Source organism: Micromys minutus (genome assembly GCF_963924665.1).
Source record: "Micromys minutus genome assembly, chromosome: 6".
NCBI lineage: Eukaryota > Metazoa > Chordata > Mammalia > Rodentia > Muridae > Micromys > Micromys minutus.
This window is the reverse complement of record NC_137975.1, coordinates 19,873,334-19,898,713: the sequence shown is the minus strand read 5'-3', so window position 1 is coordinate 19,898,713 and position 25,380 is coordinate 19,873,334. Positions and strand designations below refer to the sequence as shown.

At 38.7% G+C, this 25,380-nt stretch overlaps 1 protein-coding gene and 1 pseudogene across 3 annotated transcripts in view; both read right to left on the bottom strand.

Annotated features, from left to right (window-relative positions):
* Positions 1 to 25,312, bottom strand: part of RAB3GAP1 (RAB3 GTPase activating protein catalytic subunit 1) — a 61,670-nt gene extending 36,358 nt beyond the window's left edge. For both annotated transcript variants that reach the window (XR_013975056.1, XM_080918034.1), the window contains exons 1-8: positions 25,294 to 25,312; positions 25,143 to 25,198; positions 20,221 to 20,296; positions 13,379 to 13,511; positions 12,221 to 12,299; positions 5,662 to 5,781; positions 3,857 to 4,022; positions 142 to 241 (exon numbers count right to left, since the gene is read on the bottom strand). Coding sequence is in view for 1 of the 2 variants with exons in the window: in XM_080918034.1 (XP_080774160.1) it covers positions 142 to 241; positions 3,857 to 4,022; positions 5,662 to 5,781; positions 12,221 to 12,299; positions 13,379 to 13,511; positions 20,221 to 20,296; positions 25,143 to 25,198; positions 25,294 to 25,311 (748 nt within the window). In the remaining variant the exon portion in view is untranslated. The remainder of the gene's footprint in view (positions 1 to 141; positions 242 to 3,856; positions 4,023 to 5,661; positions 5,782 to 12,220; positions 12,300 to 13,378; positions 13,512 to 20,220; positions 20,297 to 25,142; positions 25,199 to 25,293) is intronic.
* On the bottom strand, positions 9,286 to 10,532 carry LOC308421659 (transcriptional adapter 3-like; annotated as a pseudogene). The gene has a single exon. The product of its transcript is annotated as a transcriptional adapter 3-like (transcript).
* Positions 25,313 to 25,380: the final 68 nt, after the last annotated feature.

Below are 25,380 nucleotides of genomic sequence, written 5' to 3'. Positions count from 1 at the left end.
ATAGACGACAAAATCAGCAACTACATTTAAAAGAGTACAGGTATTTCTAGTATGAAACACCATTAGATAATTTTAATTTCTTAATACATTTTCTTTTCAATCTATATTTAATAGGTTAAACATAGTTCCAAATATTCTCACCTGGAGGCTGCTGAGGCCAAAAGTATTGCTGCCAATCCTGAAGCACATATGTTAACCGAATGGCAATGCTGACTGGAGGCAATGGAGTTAAAGGACAGCCCTAGAAACACATGCAAAGACAATACCAAGTAAATGTTTTGGCCTGTGTTCTAAAGACTTCAGCAACAACATTTCACAGTTATGGGAGGCTATGCTTGAGAAACTAGAATCTAAGTTTATAGTTTCAAACAATAGTGCAGACAGTCAAACCCTGAGAAGAAAAATGAGACTGACCAGTAGTGTGTAATTTAGAAAAACCAAGATGGAGATACTAGCTGAGCACGGTGCATACTTGTAATCCTAGCACTCAAGAAAGAGCGGCAAAAAGAGCTTTGTAAGTTCAAGGTCTGACTTGTCTACACAGCAAGTTCCCAGCCAGTTAAGGCTGCATAGTGATATATGCCTCAAAATAAACACATTTTTTGGAAAGGAAAAAAACTGCAATTGCAGCTGACATATCTATAATGCAACTACAACCTAAGGCTCAGAGACCAACACTGGGGGTGTCTTTAAGTAAAATGGCAATCAAAATCAGATTTAATATGTAACCATGATCACTTATACAAAACAGATTATAGTAAATAAACCAGTTAACAAAAGAACACTTAGAAGAGACTCAAACTTCAAGGTCATACAGACAACACTTCCAGTATCAGCAGAGCAAGAAGCTCCAACCACTACTTTAACACCTGGTTCTACAATGCTTCATGAGTTTGTAAAACTAACACACACAATTTATAGAAAAGTTAACATTTCAGAATAAAGCTTAATCTCAAACATTTTTGTTTGTTTTATTTTCTGTGGATGGGTGCTTTCCTCATGAATGAATGTCTATGTGAGACTGGGGTGCCCGGTGCCTGTGAAGGCCAAATTAACTATTAAATTAAAAAACCGTGACCTGTAAGGAACATGAAATAACTAAGAATATTAAAGTTGAAAAGGACAGCACTGATTTAAACTTGTACTTTATGTGACAGCAATGGCAAAAACAGACCCATCAACAGGAACCCTTTCCTAAAAGCTACGAAATCAGCTACTCCACCAACAGAGGACACATAAGGATGAGTTTATAAAGATGTGGATAGCTTTAACTATGCAGACAACTGTACAGTACCAAACGTAATTCTCAACCACCTTAAATTCCATTTTCTTGGATCAATTTTGAGAGAAGCGTCCCATCAAGAGTTCTGTAAACGTTTGAAAGGCTGAGAGGAGACATGGTAAACTAATAATACTTTTCATTTAAATTTAATTTGACAGCCAAAATTTAAGTCAGGTTTCACATGTCAAGACAGTCTCTTTAAAATAGAAGTTTCCAAAAAGAAAGGTCGAGCTACACAGAGGAAAGACAAAAATATCTGAAAATGATCATTAATATTCCTTAAAAGGAGTAAGACTGTTTGAAGATTTTTTTTAATATATTCATTTATTATATATAAGTACACTGTCGCTGTCTTCAGACACACCAGAAGAGGCATCAGATCTCATTACAGATGGTTGTAAGCCACCATGTGGTTGCTGGGATTTGAACTCAGGGCCTCTGGAAGAGCAGTCAGTGTTCTTAAACTCTGAGCCATCTCTCCAGCCCTGTTTGAAGGTTTTTCACAATAAAATTTTAGATTAAAAAAAAAAAAGGAATTACTTCTGTTCATTAAAAAAGTAATAAAGAGCCAGGCTGGTGAGGTATGCCTTTAATCCCAGCATTTGGGAGGCTGAGGCAGGCAGATCTCTGTTGAGTTCAAAGCAAGCCAGGTCTATAAAGCAAATCCAGGACAGCGAAAGAAACTGTTTTGGAAAAACCAAAAAAAGAAGGAATAAGGTATGAACATTGGTATCAGACCAGAAATTTCACAAAATGCCAATTTAGCACTTCTGATGATTTCTTTTAAAGGGAAATGAACAGAAGTCAACACAAAGTTGGGTTATTCAAAAACTTCTCACGATATTAGATACAAAATTAGACAGTATGGATTTCAGAGCCTAAGAATTAGGAAAATAAAGTTACTACATACATCAAATGTTTCCAAGACGGTTTTTAATTGAGACAGCCACAAGAAATTATGTTAAGAAAAAATAAATGATAAAAGGAAGATTTAAGTTTGAAATTCCAATCCTGGTATTTCAAATGGATTTATGTGTTTGGCTGGCCAGGCGGCCAGCCTCCTTCCCAGCTCTCTCCCTTCTTCAATTCTTCCTTTTTGTAGTACTGGGAATGTTCTTAGTTACTGTTTTATTGCTGTGAAGAAACTCCACAACAAAGGCAACTTATAACACGAGGCAAGTAACTGGGGCTTGCTTACAGTGTCAGAGGGTTAGTCAAGCATGGTGGCAGGCAGGCTGGCCAGCACTGCACGGAGCCCCCACCCTGGCTGAGAGCCTTACATCCTGATCTGCAAGCAGCAGGCAGGGAATGGCAAAAGACACTTGGCCTGGCATGGGCCAAGATGTCAAAGCCCATCTCCAGTGACACACCTCCACCAACAAGACACCCCCTAATTCTCAAACAGCTGCACTAACTGAGATCAAGCAATCAAACATGAGAGCCAATTGGGGCTATTCTCATTCAAGTCACCAGACCAGAGGGTGAAAAGTCTCTGCCAACCTGCCTTTCTTCCTTTCCAGTACTAGAGATGGAACAAAGAACCTCATGCGTGCTAGGCAAGCTTTCTACTACTAAGCCAAATCTGGCCCCATGTCTTTCTAATCCTAACACACAATACCTATTAAAAAAGAGAAATTCCTTTTAAAAATAGTGAAACCTTCAGAGAAGTTGGAAAATGAATATAATCAACACTTACATGATTTTTACCAAGTTCTGCGGCACAGGTCCCTCCCTTCTACATGTGTATTTTTTTTCCCTGAACCCTTTAAAATGTGTAACCATCAATGCAGTTCACTTCTGAATACCTCACTAACTACTTAAGAAGAGGAATGTTTTCCTATGCAGTTTTAACAGTTAACACAGGTTTAATATCAACACTATTTTAAATACTCGGTCATATTAAAACTATCTAACAATCACAAATCAGACCTTTCCTATCTGCTCTGCTTTGGTCCTGTAAAACCCACTCACCGCATGCTGCAGTCATCCCTCATTCACCTTCTTTAAACAGCTACATCTTTTCTTTTTTTGAGTCCAGACCAATTACTTTGTTTAAAAGGAATAAACAGTTGCTTTTACACATTTTTATTTGTGTTAAATATCCTGACAGAAGCACTACTCAGATGAGTCTTCCTCAGTGGGTCACACTAAAGAGACCTTTAATATCAGTTGGTTGGTTTTTTTCCTTCTCCATTAATTTTTCTCTTTTTATTTTAGGTTTATGGGGATTCGCTACATGGGTATCTGTGCACCCTGTGTATGCCCTCAGAGGCCAGAAAAGGACACTGGAGCCCCTGGAACTGCAGTTACAAAAGGCTGAGAGCCACCATGTGGATGCTGGAATGGAACCCAGGTCCTCTGGAAGAACTGCTGAGCCATCTCTCCAACTCTTCAGCTAACTTCTTCATCTAATACATAAAATAATAAATTTCATTTACATATTTGAGTTAAATTTGCTAAACAAGTTTAATTATAATTTATTATGTTATTGATATTTGAAATTTTCTATATAATCAAATTACCAAACTGCTACTTTAATCTGTATTCCAAATAAGACTGACTATACCAACTCACAATTTTTGATTTGAAGATATCCAGCAGGCCTGACAGATGAGTGTACTGATTTGGCACTTTTCGAAGGTGAACCATTTCAAAGTCAGTTCGTACACCAGGACCTTGACATTCTCCCATGTACATTCTTCGCCATTTGTGATGTATTTGGACAAACAATGGTACCTGGCTACAGGATATGGGTAAAAAGGACCAGAAATCAAGCTCACCATTAAACAGTAAATAGTCTTAAACCTCAAAACTGTTCCTGCTCTTTTAATTTCAAATATTTTCAATTTCTACAGAAAGAAAACTTTTAAATACAGATTTTCATTTATTACAAGGATACATTTAGTTTCTCCTCTCCTTACCCTAGCAAACTGATGAAGTATACTGGCACTTAGCAAGAAAACTTTAAAACTAACTTTGTTGTGAGGTATTTCTTTAGCACGTAAAGGTAGAGCTAATTCTCACTATTCACAAGTATCTGCTTCAGCCTACTTACAAAATCACATCTGTAACCCCCCAAAATACTAGCAGTACAGAGTTATGTGCAGACCTGCAGAGCAGAAAGATTCTGAGTCTCTAAGTTAATGTTTCAGATGAACTCAAATTAGGTAATGATGCACCTTCCTGTTTCAACTCTCAAACTATAAAAATGTATCCTTTGATGATTAGGTGGACCTGAAAGCAGTGTTCCTAAGAGCCAGAAGGCTGTAATACGTTTTACAAACAGAAGATACATATAAAAAATGATTCAGTCAAACATGAGTCACACGCTTTCTTGAGTTGGCTGTGAGCTCAATCTCAGTGAATTAATGATACGCATTACTATATAGGTGCATAATGACATCTTTAGGCAGAAATATTCATGAAACAAAAACCATAAAGTATAGCATTGATAAGACTGTGATCAAAAACTCATGAGAACCTATACATTTTCCCTTAGGAACAATGGTACAACATCTATGGTGTTTCTAGAACACAAATACGGTAAATTTCAAGAAGAAGCCATAAAATACATTCCCAAGTTATAATACTCCTTTGTAAATACAGCTTTGTCAGTTTTTTCAAAAGAGGAAATAACTGGAAAGTTGGCTCCACCACTGAAAGCTACGCTTATGTTATCAAAACATAACAAAATTTTTAAAAGTCCAAAATATTCCTTAGGGCACTCTAGTGCATCAATTTCCCCACTAGTAAATTTACAGTAAGAGTCTTTTGGTCTATCTGATATGTAAAGGAAATACAATTCAAAGGAGCTGACTAGACAAAGCTGACTTCATGTTCTTCAATACCTATACCTAAGAACAGAGAGATGCAGAACACGGTGGCGCACGCCTTTTAATCCCAGTCCTGAAGGGAGAAGAGGCAGGCAGATGTACAGAGTCTGAGGCTGGCCTGGGCAGTGTTCCAGATCACCTGGGCCTACACAGTGAGACCATCTCAAACACAAAACAGAGGAGGGAAGGGGTCACAGAATACATAAAAACAATTCATTTGTTTTATTAATTAATCATACTCCTTTTGGGATTCTTGGTTTATTTTTCTTTTGAGACAAGGTTTCACTGTGCAGTCCAGGCTGGCCTTAAATTTATGATCCTCTTGCCCAGGCCTCTTGAATGCTGGGATTAAAGACTTGCTCTACCACGCACAGCTCTAATTTCATCCTCATGTACCAAAACCAAACTCTTAGTATAATAATGTGCAAAAGTAGGAACTAAATTCTTCATTATAGGAAAAAATAACAGTTAATAACCAATTACCTTCCTGAATTATATCACTACAAGTATTTTAACATATTTTCAAGATCTGTGAAGTGTACTTACCAGCCGGTGTTTCCCAAGGCAATAGAAATGGAACTAAGGAGTAGGTTACACTTGGATTCACTGAGAACCGCATCACTGTGTGCAGCAGGAGCAATCACCACAAATTCACGCAGCCCATACCTTCAAGAGAGGAAAGACAGTCATTATTTGAAAAGTATGATAAGTTTCCCTACAAAAAATTGAAGCCAAATCTGTCCTATCAGACATTTTACTTCGCCCTATTCCCAACCCATATGGCAACTGCATATACATTTGAAACTTTACTTTAAAAAAAAAATCCAGCGTATATGTGTGTGTGTGTGTTCATGCCTGTGCCACAGCGCACATGTGAAGCCCAAAGGATCACTTTCAGGAGTCGGCTCTCTGTGAGTGGGCTCCAGGGATTGGATTTAGGCTGCCAGGAGGATTAGGGTCGGAAGCCAATCTCATGCTTGCTGTGTAACTGCTCTACCACTGAGCTAACCCCAGGCCCTGACTTCCTTTAAAACGTTCTTTCCATTGTTTTCATTCCCTTCACTCACCAGAAATGAAGTCATTTGTTGAAATTACAGTAACTATTAAATAAGAGTGTTGTCTTAAAAATCAGCTTACAAAGCTAGTAAGAAGGCTGTTACACAAGCCTCACAACTTAAGTCTAATTTCAGAACCCCCATAAAAATAAAAAAGAAAGCTAACTCAAAAAAAATTCTCCTCTAATATCCACAAGGATACTACGACACATATGACACATGTACACAAATAAAACTCTAATTTACAATATGAAAGAATTATATGAATTCTCACCTTAAGTAACTGGCAGTACTGTGTCCAGCAATGGAGAAAATAAGCTGGACTACCTGAATGTCAGGGAAATAATTACCAGCCCTGATATACACACGTGGACTGTGTTGAGATACAGTCATAAAGTATCCTAGAAGATTCCTTGTATTCCTTTACTCAAAGACACACATTAGACAGGGGTTATAACATTATTAGGACATGGCTTCTTCCTGCTATGGTATCTACAACAATGATATTTTCTCATTCAGTTGCCTAGTCATTAAAGCCACAATTGGTGTCTCTGCATGTGTATGAGTGATTTGCCTGCATGTATGCCTATGCACCACATGCATGCCTAGAGTTAACACAGACCAAAAAAGGGCATTGGATCCCCTGAAACTGGAGTTTCTGATGTTGTGAGCCACCCGTGGGTGCTGGGAATCAAACCCAGGTCCTCTGGAAGAAGAGCCAGTGCTCCTAACAGCTGAGCTACTGCTCCAGCTCCTGCTGCCTAACTTTTAGAAAACAGTAATAATTTAAGACCAATTTGATGTTCTTTCTGCCCAACAACAACTCATATCCTTGATACTCTTAAGTGAATTTTATTTAACAATTTTTAATAAAGTAAATAATTTATGAACAATACTACTCATATCACTTGCCTATTCTAAGTTAGTCTCTGCATGTGTAAATCCTGGTTTTAATTAACTTTCCCCAAGAAGTCCCTTGGAATGCAGTATATAAAAACTTGCCTTTATCCTGATCACCAGATTGGAACTGCTGAGACACAGATTGTCTTGTATGCCTATTCTAGTAAATCCTCTCATAATAAAAAACAAAAACCAAACAAACTTTTTCCTTAAAGTCTGTCCCATACTGTTTACTGTTTAGAAGCTACTGTGACTCTGACAACAGTTTGAGGGTTTCCACCAAAGATTCACGAGTAAAAGTGTTTACTCCTCAGCTCATCTCCACTCCCTGACACATGAAATCAAGATTCACCATATGGAGGCAGCAGCAGATAACTGAAAGAACCCAGAATGTGAATGAATTATCCTTGGAAAAAAACAACTTTCTTGATGTTCTTCCAGAAATGTTCCATCTGTTCCTAACTTTCATGGACCAATCTCTTCTGACCAGTTTTGCTCCCAGGGTGTTGGTGTTGAAATAGCTTAATGGGCAAATTCTACAAATGTATCTGTACAGTACATTCCTGGAAGTCAAGTTCCAGAAAAAACAAGAACATCTGCCTTCCTGACACTGATACCTGTTGCCAAACAACCCTTTTGACTTAATAAACTGCCAGTGCCTAAGATTCTATTTTTTCTACCCTCTTTGCTCCAGTTTCTGTGTGAATGACACACACATACACACCACACACACACACCACACACACACTCTGAGACACACACTATACCACACACACACCACACACACACACACACACACACACACACACACACAACACCACACACACACTACACCACACACACAACACACACACACAAATACACACAATTACTAAATCTCCAAATCCAAATCTTTTTTTAAGGAATTAGCTTATATTAACTGATGCCCTCCATTAAACATACCCCCATCTCTGAATTTTAACATTTTCCTATCATTATGCTCTAATTGCTGTCAAAATAATTCATTTGTTTAAATTTCCCTATAAGCTCTACTTGAGACTTGGAACTATGCCTTTCACCAAGCCAATATACACTAGTATAGATTTTAAAAGAGAAAGAGCAAGAAAGTGTGAAGTGTGTGCAAAAAAAAAACAAAAACAAAAACCTAGCAACAATCCAAAGTGAATGACTGAATGACTAGGTTTTTATTTTTTTTTTCTTCCCTTTCTTTTGACAGGGTCTTCCTGTATATTACTGGTTGACCTAGAACTCACAAAGATCTACCTACTTCTGCCTCCAAAGTGCTGGAATTAAAGGCTCACCCCTGGCCAGCTAAGCAACTAGATTATTTTAATGAACAAAGGATTTGGATAGCTATTATCTCCCAAAAGGTTACACAACTATTTTAAAGCCCCAGAACGAGACAATGAACATCAGTAGTAAGCAGAAGGCATGTGAGTCAGTCATCTCGGGACACTTCACAATCACTATTATCAACAAGGAAAAGGAGAACCTAACCTGGAATTCTGGCTTTGCTGGTGAGGACAGAATGCAAGGTCTTAAAACATACTCAGAGACAAGAGGATTCTAAGTTATGTCCAGTTAGATCTATATAGCGAGTTCCAGGCCAGCCAAAACTACACAGTTAAACTCCATTTCAGAATAATAATACAACTTTTAAATTAAAAATGACTACCAGTCATCCTTGCAATCTCACTTCTGGGTCCAGACCAAAAAGAACAAAAGCAGGCACTCCTGTTCACGGTATCCAAACAAAGAAACAATCCAAATGCCCATAAACACCTTAAGCCAACACACAAAATCATAGTGGAAGTTACCCTTAAAACAGAATAAATGCACACAAATGAACCTTAAAAGCGTAAGCCAGTAAGTCACAAAAGGATAAACACTCCACTTTTATGAAGTACTGAAGGATTCAAATTCATACAAATGGAAAATAAAAGCTGTCTTACCAAAGCTGTTGGGCATTTCATCTTTAAACCAAACCAACTAGGTTTACTCTCATGTGTCCTTGAGGATTAGGGTATATTATCAGGCAGATGCTAGGTCCAGGCAAGTGCAGTAAGGTCTTCCATACCAGCTTCACAAAGCTCAGCTGAGTGGCCTGAGAGTGTTTCTACCCTGAGACTGTTGCCATCTGACTGGCAGCCTCTGGCCAAGGCTTCAAAGAAAGTGGACTTCTGCCAGGCCAAGGAGATGGCCAGCAGCGGTAAGGCTACCTGTCTAGGAGCTTCAGGATGCTTTCCTGCTCCCTCGGGGTCTTCAGGCCTGGTCCTTTTCCTTCTTGGTGGGGGTGCACGTCTTCTGCCAGGCAGCCATGATCTTTCGGAAAGCATCCATGACCTCACTGTCTGCCATGCAGACTCGCTGCCGTAGCTCCTGCCAGCTCACCTCCTCCTTTGCCAACCTCAGCAGGTCAAGAATGGTGTGGTTGTGTGCACTGAGTGCCTTCAGCTCAGCCTGCCATTTGCACAGCTCAGCAAGGACCTCATCCTCTGAGTCCTCAGCAGGCCAGTCCTCAGACTCCTACTTGATGCAGCTCTCCAGGGACTTGGTATGTGGCACACTGAAAGGCTTGTTCTGATTGCGGGGCGAGGTGCTTGCTCCATCAACCCCTGATTTTTTCCCAGATATGTCAGAAATAGGAGAGTTCTCCATAGGGGAAATTTTTTTTTCCTCCACTAAGGCAGGCAATAGGTGCTGTGTCAGGACACCAAAGGGACACCCATCTTCTGCTCATTCTGGGCCTCAGACTTCTTCAGCAGGACATCCACATCTTTTGTGTCCAGTTCCATCATCAGTCCTATGAGGCCTTTCTTCTTGTCAGCCACAGCTGCTGCTCGAGCCCCACCCTCTGCTCCTCTAGCAGATCCTCCTGGGCCCAGCGTTGGGAGTAGTGTTTCCCTAGTGGGGGAATCTTATAATGTTCAGCTTCATCTTCAGGGGGTTTCAAGAGCTCACCTAGCGTTCGTAACTCCTCACTGGTGATGTTGGCACAATAGGGCTCCACAGAGGCCCAGACCTTGGGAATCTGAGGCACATCAATTGGGTCATCAGTAAATTCATATTCCTGGATCTTGGGTTGAACGTTTTTTGATTTGGGTCATCCTGGGCCAGGGCCTGGCCTATGTCCTGTCTTCCCTTCCAGTTTCTGCTCCTTGGGCTCCCAAGTTTGAGGGAGCACCAAGCTCATGGTCTCAACCGAGGCTTCAGGAATCGCCTGTCACTTTTCTTATCCTGCCAGTCAGTGAGGATCTGGGTTTCAGCTTCCAGCACACGCAGTCACCTGCTTGCAGAGGACAGCAGGGCCTCAAGCTCCAGCTGCAGAGTGTCCAGCTCCTCAGTACCGATGCCATTGTTCTCGGAGCGGGCCAGCACTACCGTATACCACAGACAGACCTTCAGGTGGTCCACAGACTTGAAGTCATGAAACTGCAATGGGTAATCCTTCAGCTCACACATGGCCCAGGAGACGGGACCCTCCCTGAAATGTTCTGAGGATTAAGAAGTGATGCTCGTCAAGTGCCCAGTTCAGTGCCTGGCACTGAAGTGGGATATTATCAGCTCTTCTAAAAACGTTTGCCTGACTTGATCTATGTGTGTATTAATGGGACAGACCTTCCATCAAATCTGTAATGCATGAGCATTTATCACTCAGTGTAGCCACTGTCTACTTCCTTACCAAAGCCATAGCTTACTGACATAAGAAACATATTTTGGTATGCCTATGTCTGGTTCACAGTGTTTTAAAATATTGTTTTTTAAATGAAAGAAAATACAGGTACATTTACTATGTGTCATCTTTGAATAGTTGTCTGCTGTTTTTCTAATTCTTAGGAAAGAGAAAAGAGAAAAATCTCCCAGTACCTACCAGCAATATAGCAAACATTTTAACAAGGTCTCTCCTGTTTCCACCTCTCAAGTACTGTGATTACCAGCATGTAATATTACATCTGGTTTTGAGGTCCCATGGAACAAACTGAGAGTCTCATGCATACTAAGCACTCAGCCCACTGAGTTATGTTCCCTAGATAGTATACTAAACGTACCCCTCCAAAATAATGTCCAGAAACTCTGAATAACTGAGAAAGATAGAAGAACTTAACATGAGGTGCCTCTTGCATTAATGTTATCACATAAGTTACTTAGACGTGTAGGTTTTGATTTTATCATGTAACTGTTTGAAGTAAACATTTTACTTAAATTTACAATATACACTAAATCTATGATATTTAATTGTTCTCTACTGTTCATGAGAATTACAAGTAGGTACCACTCTGGGTTATGATGTACAGTATGCAGAAGAATTTAGAGCAAGCATGAGACAGTAGCCCTGAGAAATGCCTATCAAACTGGCTCTTGGTTAGCATCAGGGAATCTGGACCTGAGGAAGGTTCTTGCCATTCTCAGGTTGATTAAAAACTTATTCCATATATTTAAAATGCATGTGCAAATAATATGATTATATTTTACACCTGTTTTCCTTTTGGGAGTTTAAATCTTGTTATACACTATGAAGACAAAGTACCCCTACTGACCAAGTCCTTTAAAGCTTTGAGGAGTGAGCCTCTAACAAGCCTTCCTGACAGATGATGTCTCATATGTTGTCATGATTTGTTGTGGAGGGAACTGAGTATAATCTGTAGGATGTTATGAGAAAAATTTCTTCCAAGCTTGATGTCAGCAGGAATTCAATTCCTGTCTTCTGCTGACTGTGTGCGGTACCTGTCGCTACAATAACAGCTTTAGTAACAGGCAGTTGCTGTCAGTCCCCTAGTCAATCACTGAATCTAAAGTTAGTGGGCTCACCTTAAAACACACACATTAGCTGAGTGTGGTGGCACACACTTTTAATCCTACCTCCTGGAGGGCAGAAGCAGGCAGATCTGTGAGTTTGAGGTCAGCATGGTGTATACAGAGTTCATGGACAACCAAGGGCTATGCAGAGAAACCCAACCTCAAAACAAGCAAGCAACAACAAAACTAACACACATTCTCTCTCTCTCTCTCTCTCTCTCTCTCTCTCTCTCTCTCTCTCTCTCTCTCTCTCTTATACACACACAGACACACACAGACACATACACACACACACACACTCACACACACACACACACACACACACAAAACATTTGAATAAAAAGGATACATACCATCTTACCAGACAATGTGCTCTTGGAGGAAAGTCATTATTCATGCATAGCAAATCTTGCATTGACTGAGGAATAGCATCTACAGAAACATTTGAGAGTTAAAAACATGTCTATTTAAACTTAAATTGTTAAGTGATCTTCTACATGCTTTGAGGAAAGCATGTCTTATTAAGACTGTAGACTAGCAATTGTCAGTTTAGACTCCTGACAAATAATCCTTGTCACCTCTTATAACTAGCATTTTTTATTACCCCAGACGTTTTTTAAATTTTATAAAACCTTTCTCTACTTAATTTTGATTAACTTTTCATTCATAGTATATCACTTTAACTGTTTTATTTTACTAATTATTGTTGGCAATCTCTCAAAGTGATAGTTTATAAATTATGCTTTCTCACAGTTTTGTGTATTTATAGAACATACTATATAGTTAGTCTGGTACTGTGTATGATATCTTGGGATGAGTCCCCTAAGACAAAAGGAGGATTACTGACTACTATTTGATAAGCATATGAACCCCCTGCTCACTGTTATACACTAGGGCATCTTAGAGCAGACTGTAGATTACATAACTGCCATGTACTAAATAACTAGTGTACATCAGATACTGGGGTAAGGGCTTAGGTTCAATGTCTTATTAATTCCACAGTAACCCTCCAGGTACTAAGTATTTCTTTACAGATGAGATAACAAGTTGAAAAAGGTAGAGAACTAGCCAGTCCAAACAATGAGGATGCTAATACACTCCCCACACATCAGCCCCCAAACTGCCTTTACTTGCACTGCTTCATAGGCTAGCTTCTTACGTCCATCTCCAAGTAATCTAATCACATCATCTCCTCCTGACTGAGTCACCCCCACAACCTCAGAGGGCTTTCATTTGTCCTTAGTGCACCATCCATCACTCTACCTCCTTTACAGTGACTCCCACACCTTATCTTCCCCACTGAAATGCCTCAACATGTGACTCACCCAGTCATGGTGGCTCTCCCTCTACTTCAGATGTAGTACTAGCACATGGGTTACATCAAATGTGGTTAAAACCTTCCCTCTTATGGGTGTTACTGAGCTATGAGAACCAAACCAGTAACTAAAGCTTAGACTATTAAGAGATTGTACAAACACAGCCCCCCCCCCAAAATAAAAACAAACTCATACCCTCTGATTCTTCTTCTTTTCCTTCCTTATCAGGAGACTCTTGTACAAGATAGTGATGAGTGACTGAAAACCTGAAGTCAGCAAAGGAAATTTCATCTGATCGCTCTTCCCACGTGCCAGAAGTAAAAATACCCTGCATTTAAAAAGAGATAAAAACTCAGCTGCTTACTCAACAGTAAGTCATAATGTTTAGTATGCGTTGATTTTACCCTCCTTGCCACGCATTAACCAGAGCATTGCATTCGACGGTTACTCTCTACAAGATCAAGGCAAAAAAAATTTAGAAGAATAAAAGATTCATCACAGTAGCAATTGAAAAAGAAGAGTTTTAGAGTCAGCAAGATGCTTGAAAACTTGAGTCTAACTCCTGGGAACCACATATGAAGAGAGAACGGACTCCTCCAAGTTGTCCTCTAACTTCCACATGCATGAGCGCTCTCACATGCACAAACACAAACACAAACACACACACACACACCACACACACACTCAGAGACACACACTATACCACACACACACCACACACACACAAACACACACACACACACACACACACACACACATAAAATAAGTAAGTAAATAAATGTGATTTTAAAAAAGAAAAATACCCCAGAGTATAAAATATAAAGTAACTTACAAAAATCCTAACTTCCAAATAATTTTATGCCATGTTTGAAATCATAAGTAAGCAGTAAGTTTGTTTGTTTATAAAACTAAGTCAACTAAATATAACCTGTTTAAACTGTGTGTCTTATGCAACACACAACAAAGCAAGGTATTAATAATGTATTCTGGGAAGACAATAAACACTTACTGAGAATATACCAGGCAATGCATTACTGGCTCACATCTTCTACATCATGGCCAGACAGAGGTAGTGCAGCTGTTAAGAGCACTTGCTGCCCTGGCACAGGGCCTGGGTTCAATTCCCAACATCTGCATAGTGACTCACAAAACTGTCTCTAACTTCAGTTTCAGAGGACACAGCCTCATTTGGCCTCAAGGCCCTAGGCATGTACATGATGCGGGCACTCACACGTTTTTTTTTAAAGTCACATCTTCTGCATTCCAGAAAATAATAATAATAATAAACAACAGTAACAAAAGTTAAAACATGTTCAAGACCAGCCTGGGTTATATAGTTCTAAAACAACCTGGACTACAGAGACAGACACTCTCAAAACACAAAACAAAAGTAAAACTATAGCAATAAAAATGTAACTGCCAAAGCCCCCACAAAGTAACTATAGTTTTAAGTTATTTTTATATAAAAAATTCTGTTGCATTTATTATTACAAAATGTGATCTATATCAAATCAAAAGGAAAAGTGTAAATCAAGAATTTAAAATGTCATTTGATAAAGCTGAACATCAATATGTGTATATGTGTATGTATATACACATGCATATGTATATATACATATAAACAAATATATGCATGCAAAAACAATGAAAAAAGAGACCATGAATCCAGGGGGAGGAGAATATGGGAGGGTTTGGAGGAAAAAAGGGACAAAATATTAAATATCAAAAAATGAAAAAAAAATCTCTGTATGGTTCTATTGTTATCAACAAATGTCTCAGACAAGATTAAGTTTCAAGATTTATGTTGACAACTTTACAACTTTCATGCTGAAATTTTTACTTATCATTCATTTAGTTTAAAAATACATAATATTGAGAAACATCTAAAAATGTCTGAGACCTCTCATCTATCTTAAACTAACTTAAGCTTTTCAGCCATGGATTCATTTTAACATTCCCACTTAGGAACTAGGTGTTTAACAGCTCGGTACTCCAAGGAACAATGAATCATTCTTACTACCAAAAATGCATTAGTTGTCCTACGTGCTTGTTTGTAGTCTTTTTACTTGTGTGTCATTCTCTACCTCTGAAGATCTGTACCAGAGTGGCAGCAATGACAGCTAATGATGACTGGGAGCACACTGTCATCACAGGTGAGCAACACCAGACCTCTAACAGAAGCCTTCAGTCACTATCACCCACAGCCACAGCTGTCACTGCCACTAAAAAGAGCTTTCTTGCCATTATGCAACAAAAATAAGGTCAACCATTACCAAATATAACAAAAATCTGCAAATTTCACATGTGAAAGTAGGAAATACAATAAAATACCAATTACTGTCCTATGTGATACCCAAAGAAACAGCTAACACTATGGTCACTCCTCAGACAAAAACTGAAAAAATAGAATAAAAAGATCTTATGATCTTATCTTTCAATGGTCCTATTTCCCTAAAAGTTACGTGAGCAGCTCAATGTTGCTTTTTTTCACATTTTAAAGACATTGATTTTTCGGTGTTTGAATCTCATCTAATTTCTTAAAAAGTTTTTCTTAAAAAAAAAAAAAAAAAAAAAAAAAAACTCTATTCCACTACTTCAATAATTCATAAAACATTCAATACTTGAATGAATGCAAATAATGGAATCCCAACTATTTAGTTTATATCTATCCCAAATTTAACTTATGGAAAAGCTAGAGAAAAACTACAGTTAAATTCATTTTCCATTTGCTGTATGACCTTGTAAGAATGGAAGTCCGTGCCATGCCAGTCTTCCGAGCATGAAAGCTCCAACACCCTTCAGCCTGCAGGAGACACTGGTCCTCTATTAATATTCTAACGCCAATGACTCTTCCTCTGTGACTCTCAGAGGGGTGACAGTCTATTCCAGGGTCATGACATGCCTAAACTTAACACTTCAGAAAAAGCACTTGTAATTTGTGCCAGCTACACAAAATCTAAAACTCCTAAGCTCTAAGAATCTCAAAGGTCATCTCCTTCATTTTCACCCAACTTCAAGGAAGACTGATTATAGGTTCATCTGTCTTACAAAGCCCAAAACACTAAAATTCAAAAAGTTCCCTTAGAAGTTCACTTTAATTCTTCTGAGTAATATTACATTTACTTAAGTTTCATCATAGCACACACAGCCCATCAAGTAAAACAGTAAAACAATAGCATTTGAAAGGTAAGATCTAGCTTTAACCCTACGGCCATTAACTGCTGGCAAAATAACCACCGAGCAAATGACTACATGAGCTGCAGATGTCATTCCACACTCACTGAGCAGGCACCTCACCACTCCAGTTTATCTGAGGATTAACCAGCAGACATAGTCCCAGTGACAGTACATACTCAGTCTCTGACACCCCTCTTAAATCATTTTCTAGCACTTAAAGTTCTACAGTGGACAAGTAGCTCAGTCACAAAAACCTTCCTGGGGATATAAATCCATGTAGGTGGAGAAGTCTCTAAGTTTCACTGTGTTTCTGTGTGTGCCCACAGAGGACAAGTACAAGGGTGGAGAGGGCTGGATTCCCTGGAGCTGGAGGTACAGATGGTTATGAGCTGCCCCATGTGGGTGTTAGGAAGCAAATGCAGGCCCTCTGGAAGAGCAATGGGTGTTTTTAACCGCTTTCTAAGCCCTCTCCATTCCTCCAAAGGATCTTAAAGGCCCTCAGTTAAATGTAACCACAAAGTGGAAGGAGTTCACCTAGGAGAGGAAATGTATCTGATGAGATTTGCAAGTTCCTCTCTTTTGGTCTGATTCTTGATTTTTTGCACCTTGGAGTTGGTTATACTCTTTAAGAAATTACTGATTCCATAATTTAACTTAAAAGAAAGCATCTGGTAGTATAACTTATTGGTAGAGTATGCCTAAACCCAAGACTCAATTCCCAACACCAAACAAATTCTTTAGTTTTTTTTTTTTTTTTTTTTGGATATTCTCTGTATTTACATTTCAAATGTTATCCCTTTCCCCACTCCTATCCCCCCTCCCCCTCCCCTTACTTCCATGAAGGTGCTCCCTCTCCCAAGCACCCTCTCCACCTCAGCGCCTTGGCCAGCACCAAATAAATAAGAAACACAATTAAAAATACTGATTGCATTATTTACTGTAGAAATAACGTCTATGTCAATATAACTTTCAAATGATGGTTTCCAATATATATATATAATATATATATATTATATTATATATATATCACTATTCCACATTTTTGCAAGTTTTTTTTTTAATGTGTTGGTGTTTTGTTGTTTTGGTTTTTCAAGACAGGGTCTATAAATTTAGCCCTGGCTATCTTAGAGCTCACCCTATAAACCAGGTTGTCCTTAAACTCAAAGAGATCAGCCTGCATCTACTTCCAGTGCTGGGACTAAGGGTGTAAGCACCACTGCCTGGCATAGCTTTTTCTTTTTCTAACTTTTTATTTTTGTGTAAGATCTTATTATGTAGCCTTTTCTTTTTCTGACTTTTTTTTAAATAAGATTGTATTACGTAGCCCTGTGGTTATTATAGTTTTTCTGCTAAAATGGGGTCTTTATATGTTGTTCAGATTAACCTGGAATTTTAGGATGATCAAGCAAGAGCTGAGGGATAGCATGAGCTACACTGCAAAACCTGCCTCTGGGAGGGGGAAAAAAAGGAACCTATTTCAAAAGTCTAGTGGACAGGGCACAACTGAATAGTGACACAATTTTCCTTAATGGCCAAAAATTTACTGCTGAAACTGGGTAAGCGTATGAATTTTACAACTGAAATTGTCTATAGCTAAGGTTTTAAGATTTGTTTTTATCTTTAATTATGTGTTATCTATGGGACAGATGTGTGAACATGTGAATGATAGAACCCACAGAATACAGAAAAGGATGTCATAACCCGTGGAGCTGGAGTTAGACAGTTATGAGTTACCCATCATGAATGTGGGGCTCAAACTCAGGTACCTAACTGCTGAGCCATCTCCCCAAGCCCAAAATTAAGTTTTAAAACAGTAATTTACTTTAAATTCCCTCTCAGTAGATAAGTGGTAATCATGACCTTTCCGTGTATGAAAACTTAAGCATTATCTAAACTTTGTTTTTCAGGACAGGGTTGTTGTTGCTGTTGTTTGGCCCTGATGCCCTAGCTCTGTAGACCAGGCTGGCCTCACCTCCTGAGCACTGAGATCAAGGGTGTGCACCACCACTTTTCCTTTCTACACCAAGTTAACCCTGTCTTCTACACTTTCTTTAATCCTACCAATTGAGCTCATTTTAAAATCCACTGCTTTCTCCATCTGTCAATGCACTAAGAAAGAAATGGGCTCACGCTAACATTTCTTCAGCCTCAACTGTGTGCCTAGAGTATGAGGCTACCATAAACACATACCCACTTAAATCCTAACCTCATGTCTTCACCTCTTTCCCTCACTGCTTCTCTCTTACTTTAACCTTGATGGGAGCACGGATCTTACTTTGTTCTTTATTCCTACCACTTTTACCTGATTCACACCAAGTACTTAGTAAACAGATATAAATCAAAGGACTTAAGAATGTAATATCAGATCTCAAAAGTACCTGGGATAGCTCTTGTTTTGCTGGGAATTGAACTCAGGACCTCTGGAAGAGCAGTCAGTGCTCTTAACCTCTGAGCCATCTCTCCAGCCCAGCTCGTTTTTAAAACTGCAGTTTTGGGCTATCAGGTATTCAGCTCATTGTGCCTTCAATCGATCTTGTTGGAATCCATACAAATGTTGCTATAAATGTGTTTCAAGCACAACAGAAATATCTGTGCTTGAGAACTTCACATTTTTTCTTCAAATCAAATTTAAATTTTTTAATGAAAATATTTTAATATAGACAGTTACTCTGTATATTTCAACATATCTTTAAATACTGCAATTTCTATATGTAGTTGCTGTTTTGCTCATATTCATACAGAAAAAAGATCTTACTATCTAAATTCTATTATTACTATCATGAAGCTGAAGCCTCCTAGCAACTATCGAGATTAAAAGGTCTTTTAGGATAATAATAAAAACAATGATCAATTTTACTCTAAAAGAATTTAGGAAGCAGGTGGTGGTGGTGATGCGCACCTTAAATCCAAGCACTTAGGAGGCAGAGGCAGGTAGATCTCTGTGAGGTCAAAGCCAACCTGGTATGGACTGATACCACTGATTGATGCCCTACATTGACTCCCACTGGTGCAAGGAGAGAACCAATGCCTACCTACAAATGAGTGTGTGTGTGTGTGTGTGTATGTGTGTGTGTTTTAAATTTTTTTTAATTTACTTTTTAAAAATTAACTAAACATCAACATAAGCTTAAGATCAAATTATATCCCTTCAGAAAACTGAGAAGTCTATTCTCAAAATAGTCTCTTGAAGAAACATCTAAAGCGTAGTTTATTAGCACATTATCAATACAAACTGAGTAAAGTAACTGCAGCTGTAATTATATAAGGTGTTATACCAAGAAGTCTCCTTACTAAATAAACTATTGGTAACTCCAATTTCTCTCTGATCAATTAAAATAACTGAAAAAGTATTTACTAGCTAATGGAAAACTTAGATTTTTGAGAAAAGTAAACTCAGAAGAAATTAATGAAACCATACAAAGAAATGTACCATATATAAAACTTCATGACTTAAAAAAGTTTCACAAGCAAATTCTGGTGACACATGACTTAAATCCCAGCACTGGGGAGGTAGAAACAGGTGGATCTCTGTGAGTTTGAACCCAGCCTAGTCACCACAGTGATCTATAGGACAGCAAGAGCTACACAGTGGGAGCCTGTCTCAAAAAAATGCAAATCAATCAATCAGAAAGTTTTGCAAGTATCTTACATATATCTTTTGCTACAAATTCAAATCCTAATTCTTCCAGATGATATTTGATGTCCCTAAGACTTTATATAAATTAAAAAATAAGCATTTAATGCAAATGCATCATTTGTAGCAAGGGGCATAAAAATAAAGATTTCAAATATAGGGATAGAATGCCAATCTAGGGATATCCCTAAATGCCAATCTAGGGATAGAAGCAAGCAGGTCTGACCTTTTCTAGTGGCTTTCCCAGAGAGTGTCCAATCAGTTTCCAGTCATTCAAGACTTCTTCAACTTTGGAAATAAACCTAAGAAGGAGGGAAAACTTTTTAAGTATATAACCAAACATTTTCCTAGTAGTAACCAATTTCTTAAAAAAACATTTCCTTACATCCTAACATTTCTATTAGAGAATGCTCATTAAGTTTAATAGTGAGCCTAACTTTGGGATATAGAATAAAAGTAGAAACAATGTTGTCTAGCTCAAGAATTCTCAAATTTTGATTCATTTAAATCTATTCACTCAATAAGAGCATTCTTTCCACAAAACATAAACAAAGAACAATTCCTCCTTTAATATGATACAATAAGTTTAGAAGAGAAACAAAACTGACAATTATTAAGAATAGTTATACAACTGATCACTTTTCCCTGCCCTTAGAATTTCCATTCCCAGCACCAACACAGTGGCTCACAACTACCTATTAACTCTAGTTCTAGAAGACGCAATGCTTTCTTCTGGCCTAATGGTACCAGACACACATGAGATGCACACACAGACATGCAAGCAAAAACAACTTACACATACGATAAAACAAATAAATCTTTAAAAGTAGACTACACATGACTATCAACTTGCTGAATGTCAAAAATGAAAATGTCAAGTTGCTTATATTAGAGAAATGTGATCCAATCTAGTAGCTGCAATTGCTACCTAAAACATCTAGAAAGTGCTTCTAGAATAATTAAAATCAATTGTAGGCAAAGGCATCAAATTTTTCTTCATTGACATTAAGTTAATGCATTTCTTTTAAAACAGTAATATCAAATAATAAATCAGCTTATGATTTAACTGAACCTTCTCATTAACTCCTTAAAATTAAAACAATAATTATTCATATATGGATTCACTTTGAGGAAGTTCAGAAGAATTGACAATTACTAAATTTGAAAATGAACTAAAAACTAAGTTTACATTTACAAAACAAATAAAATGTATATTCAGAAGGGAGCAAAAATATACATTAAGCATATGGCAGAGGTCCAGGGGTCCTAGTGGTAAAGTGGGTTGTATTCCCAGCGAGCCTGAGTTCCATCCCAACAACCCCTCCCTGCACAGAAAGACACTAAAACTATGCTGCACTTTACATGACAGTAAAAACTGGAAGCTACTCTACTATGCAGCTGCAGCAAAGAGTTGTACCCTATGATGCATCCCCACTAGACCAATGCATGCCTGCTAAAAATGGTTCCGAAGAACACTGAGGAAATAAGAAAAAGGTCCATATGTTAAGTGAAAAAAGAAAGCTGTAGAAACAAGCATTGACATAGTTTGATCTAAAAACAATTTACACACACGCAATTAAAAGAATGTTGCTGGAGAGGTGTCTTAGTGGTTAAGAGCACTGACTGCTCTTCCACAGGTCCTGAGTTCAATTCCCAGAAACCACATGATGGCTCACAACCATCTGTAATGAGATCTGATGCCCTCTTCTGATGTGTCTGAAGACAGCTACAGTGTACTCATATACATATAATGAATAAATAAATAAATCTTTAAAAAAAAAAAGAAAGTATGCCAAATTTTAATAGCTATCATTGTAGAAGGTTTTACTTTATTTTACTACAAGGTATTATCACCATAATGAAAATAAATTTTAAAATAATTTTTAATTACTTTTTTATGCTTGTATATGAGTGCTCTATTTGAATGCATGCCTGCAGGACAAAAGAGGGCATCAGATCCTGTTATAGATGGTTGTGAACACTATGTGGGTACTAGGAATTGAACTCAGGATCTCTAAAAAACAGCTAGTGTTCTTACTAGCTGACCCATCTCTGCAGCTCCAAAGAAACATCTTAATTTACTTATGAATTCTAGCACTGGCTAGGAGATAATTATATCCTACCGATATTGAGAATTGACTACAAAAAAGTAACTTTTTCTTTAACAGTTCTCCATATCTTAGCTGAGGAGTCACTTATTCCTTTTCATACACTAAGTTCTTTTGTACATGTTTTTAGAAAAACAGGTTTCTTCCCATTTCCCCTTTGTAGCTTTTAGGTCAACTTGTAATTACAGACTCAGTCACATTATCTGACTCATGTCTACCTCTTCTGCTAGAGTATACTTTCTATAAGAGCAAGAACCTTAGCCAGGGAATGGGAGGGCATATGTGTAGTGGCACACACCTTTAATCCCAACACACAGAAAGCAGAGGCAGGTGGATCTGAGTTTGGGCTCAGCCTCATCTACAATTCAAGTTCCAGGACAGCCAGGGCTACACAGAGAAACCCTATCTTGAAGAAATCAAAAATGAGAGAGAAAGAGAGACAGAGAAATAGAAAGAGAGAGACAGAGAAGTAGAGAGAGAGAGGGAAAGAGAGAGAGAGAGAGAGAGAGAGAGAGAGAGAGAGAGAGAAACAGAGAGAGACAGAGAGAGACAGAGAGAAAGAGAGAAAATGAACCTTTTTTTTTTTTTACTACAGTCCTAGGTACTGAACCCAGGGCAATGAGTATACTAAGCTGTATCTGCTTTTACTAGCTACTAAATCCCTAATGTCTTATAGTGTCTCTTACATATGGACATTCAAAATACTTTTTCAACTGAAAATTAGTAATTTTAAGTTTGTACTTAGTTCTATCAATAAATTATCTGTATGGTATATAACATACTTGTTAGTTCTCAAGAAATTCCTTTTGCCAGTCTGACATTTAGACAAAAGTCAACATTTCTTACTTAACATTGTTCCTACTTGCTAAAAGGAGCCATTCTCCTTATCTCTGGCAGCAGGAACATACAGCTCTTCCATTAACCTGGGCTAGAGGTGCCTATTAGCATGTCAAGGTCTCTGCCACAAGTACTTGTTATAGAGCCATCCTGGCTGGCATACCTTGCTCCCACCCTAAACCTCTCCAGCCCCATCCTGAGCTTTTGCTTCCCTTCCCTTAGCTTTTCCTATATAGCCCAGCCATTTAGCTATGTGTTCTCTTTTCGCGCTCTCTCTCTCCCCCTCATATTTACAATAAACCTTCTCAACCATACCTAGGACCATTCATGTCCTTATTTTCATTCAAACTGAGAACTTTTCATCCAAATATTAAAATATTAAGGCCTAAGAAACTTCAAAGTCGAATTTATTTCTTTCATTTGAAATACTCTTTGATGAAACCTGTCACTTTATGATGATCAATTTTACAGAGGCTATCCGTTCCCCAGTTATTGTCATCAACCTTAATCAGGTTGATTTGATGCCCAGCAAAAAGTGCCTCCACCAACTTGACATACATAGGCTCATCACGATTGGGTATAAGGACACAAAGATGTGCTTGGTGCTTGTCCTAGGCTCTGGCAGCCTAGTATGCCATACGCTAGGCCATCATGGCTGAAGGCAACTTCGGAATGTCTTGAGAAGCAGCACTGGCATCATTACACCTCTAGCAGCTATGCCTTCTTCAGACACGGCGGTAGACTACGGGTAAGGCCAAATCTTAAATGCACCTGAGCCTCCACCTTCACAAAGCAGGCTTGCTGTCTGTCTTTATTTATTTTATATGCACTGGTATTTCTCCTGCATGTATGTCTATGTGAGGGTATCAAATAATCTGAAACTGGAGTTTTAGACAGTTGTGAGGTGCCAGGAATTGAACCTGGGTCTTCTGGAAAGTGGACAGGACTCTTATCCTCTAAGCATCTCTCCAGCTGCCTCAGAAATTGTTGAATTATTTAATTAGGGAAAAATAGTCATCTTTCCATTTTAAACACTAATCATTGATGTTTCCTTACCACTCACCCTCCAGGACCATTATATTTTTCTACCTTCAAAATATCAACTTTAAAGTCAACATGCTCAAAAGTGCACTCTTATTAGTTTGAGGCAGTATCTGTTAGATTGCTCAGCTGGTCTTAATTCCTTAGCTCAAGTGATCCACCTCAGCCTTCCCAGTAGCCAAGATTATACACAGGCACCACCTCCCCAACTTCCTTTTTCCTCCCATTTTCAAAGCAAGGGTATTTGCTGTCTTTTCCCTACCAAAAAAAAAAAAATGTCTCCAACATTATAGTCCACATTTTCCTTACTTAACTGGTTCTTTGTAGTTAGTACCAACTGGCTTACATGTTAACTATTTGTTAGACTCTTTTAAAGGTATATATTTCCCCAATCTTAGGATACTTCAGGTCACACAGTACTTGCTCATAAAATCTTGTTAATGTGTTAAGTCTTATTGACTCGATGAAGTGTGGGGATGATCACACAAGTCAAACTACTATTTCACCAAAGATCTTTTATATTTTCCTATACCACCAACATTGTAAAGCCTACAAACACTGCAACAATGACCTCAATAGCTTCTAAGTTTTTAACTAACTTAGAAGCCTGGACACAGGACCAAGTTTAAGATGTAATGATGTGAATCAAAACATTCCAAAGATGTATGTAAACATACTATTTGTAAATATAAAGAGGAGGAGGAGTGATAAAGGGGGAAGGACAGGAAGGAAAGAAATAGTGAAATATTAGAATTTTATTTTTTTTTTTTAATTTCTGGAAGACAGGACGAAGATAGTAGGAGGATGGCAGATGAACAGCCATGGGTACGCTAAAAGTTTCTTCCAATAAACAAAGGAAGAAAACACAGCAGCTGCTTAGCTGACGACTTGGATGACAACTGAGGCAAACTGACATGAATGCAGAAGACACAGGCGCGACCTCGGAAATGATTTTCTGTATTAGGGAAGTGATCTGGACGTCAACACAACTTGCTTTAAAGGTGGAGTCTGAAGGTTGGTCTGACACTCGGTGTGACTGATGCGGAAAAGACCAAGGCTGCCAGGGTTCGGAAGAAGAGACGAAGCGTGGGCGTCTCCCTCAGAACCAGCGTCACCTGTGTGATGTCGCCCGGGGCCAGACAAGACCAAACGAGCTACTCACCTTTCCCACTCCGAGGCTGTGGTGAAGTCTGTGATCTCAAACACTTCGGACTCGGGCTGCGGGGAGACAGAAGAGCACAGACAGTAAGTCGCGGGCCTCTGACGTCGGCCGCAGACCCCTGTGACAGATGCACCCAGGGCACCGAACTCACCTCACTGTCCGCCGCCATCTTGCGGAGCGGAGCGTCAGGCCGCGCGCGAAGCCTGTCGGGAAGAAGGGAGCTAGGAGGCGGGCACTG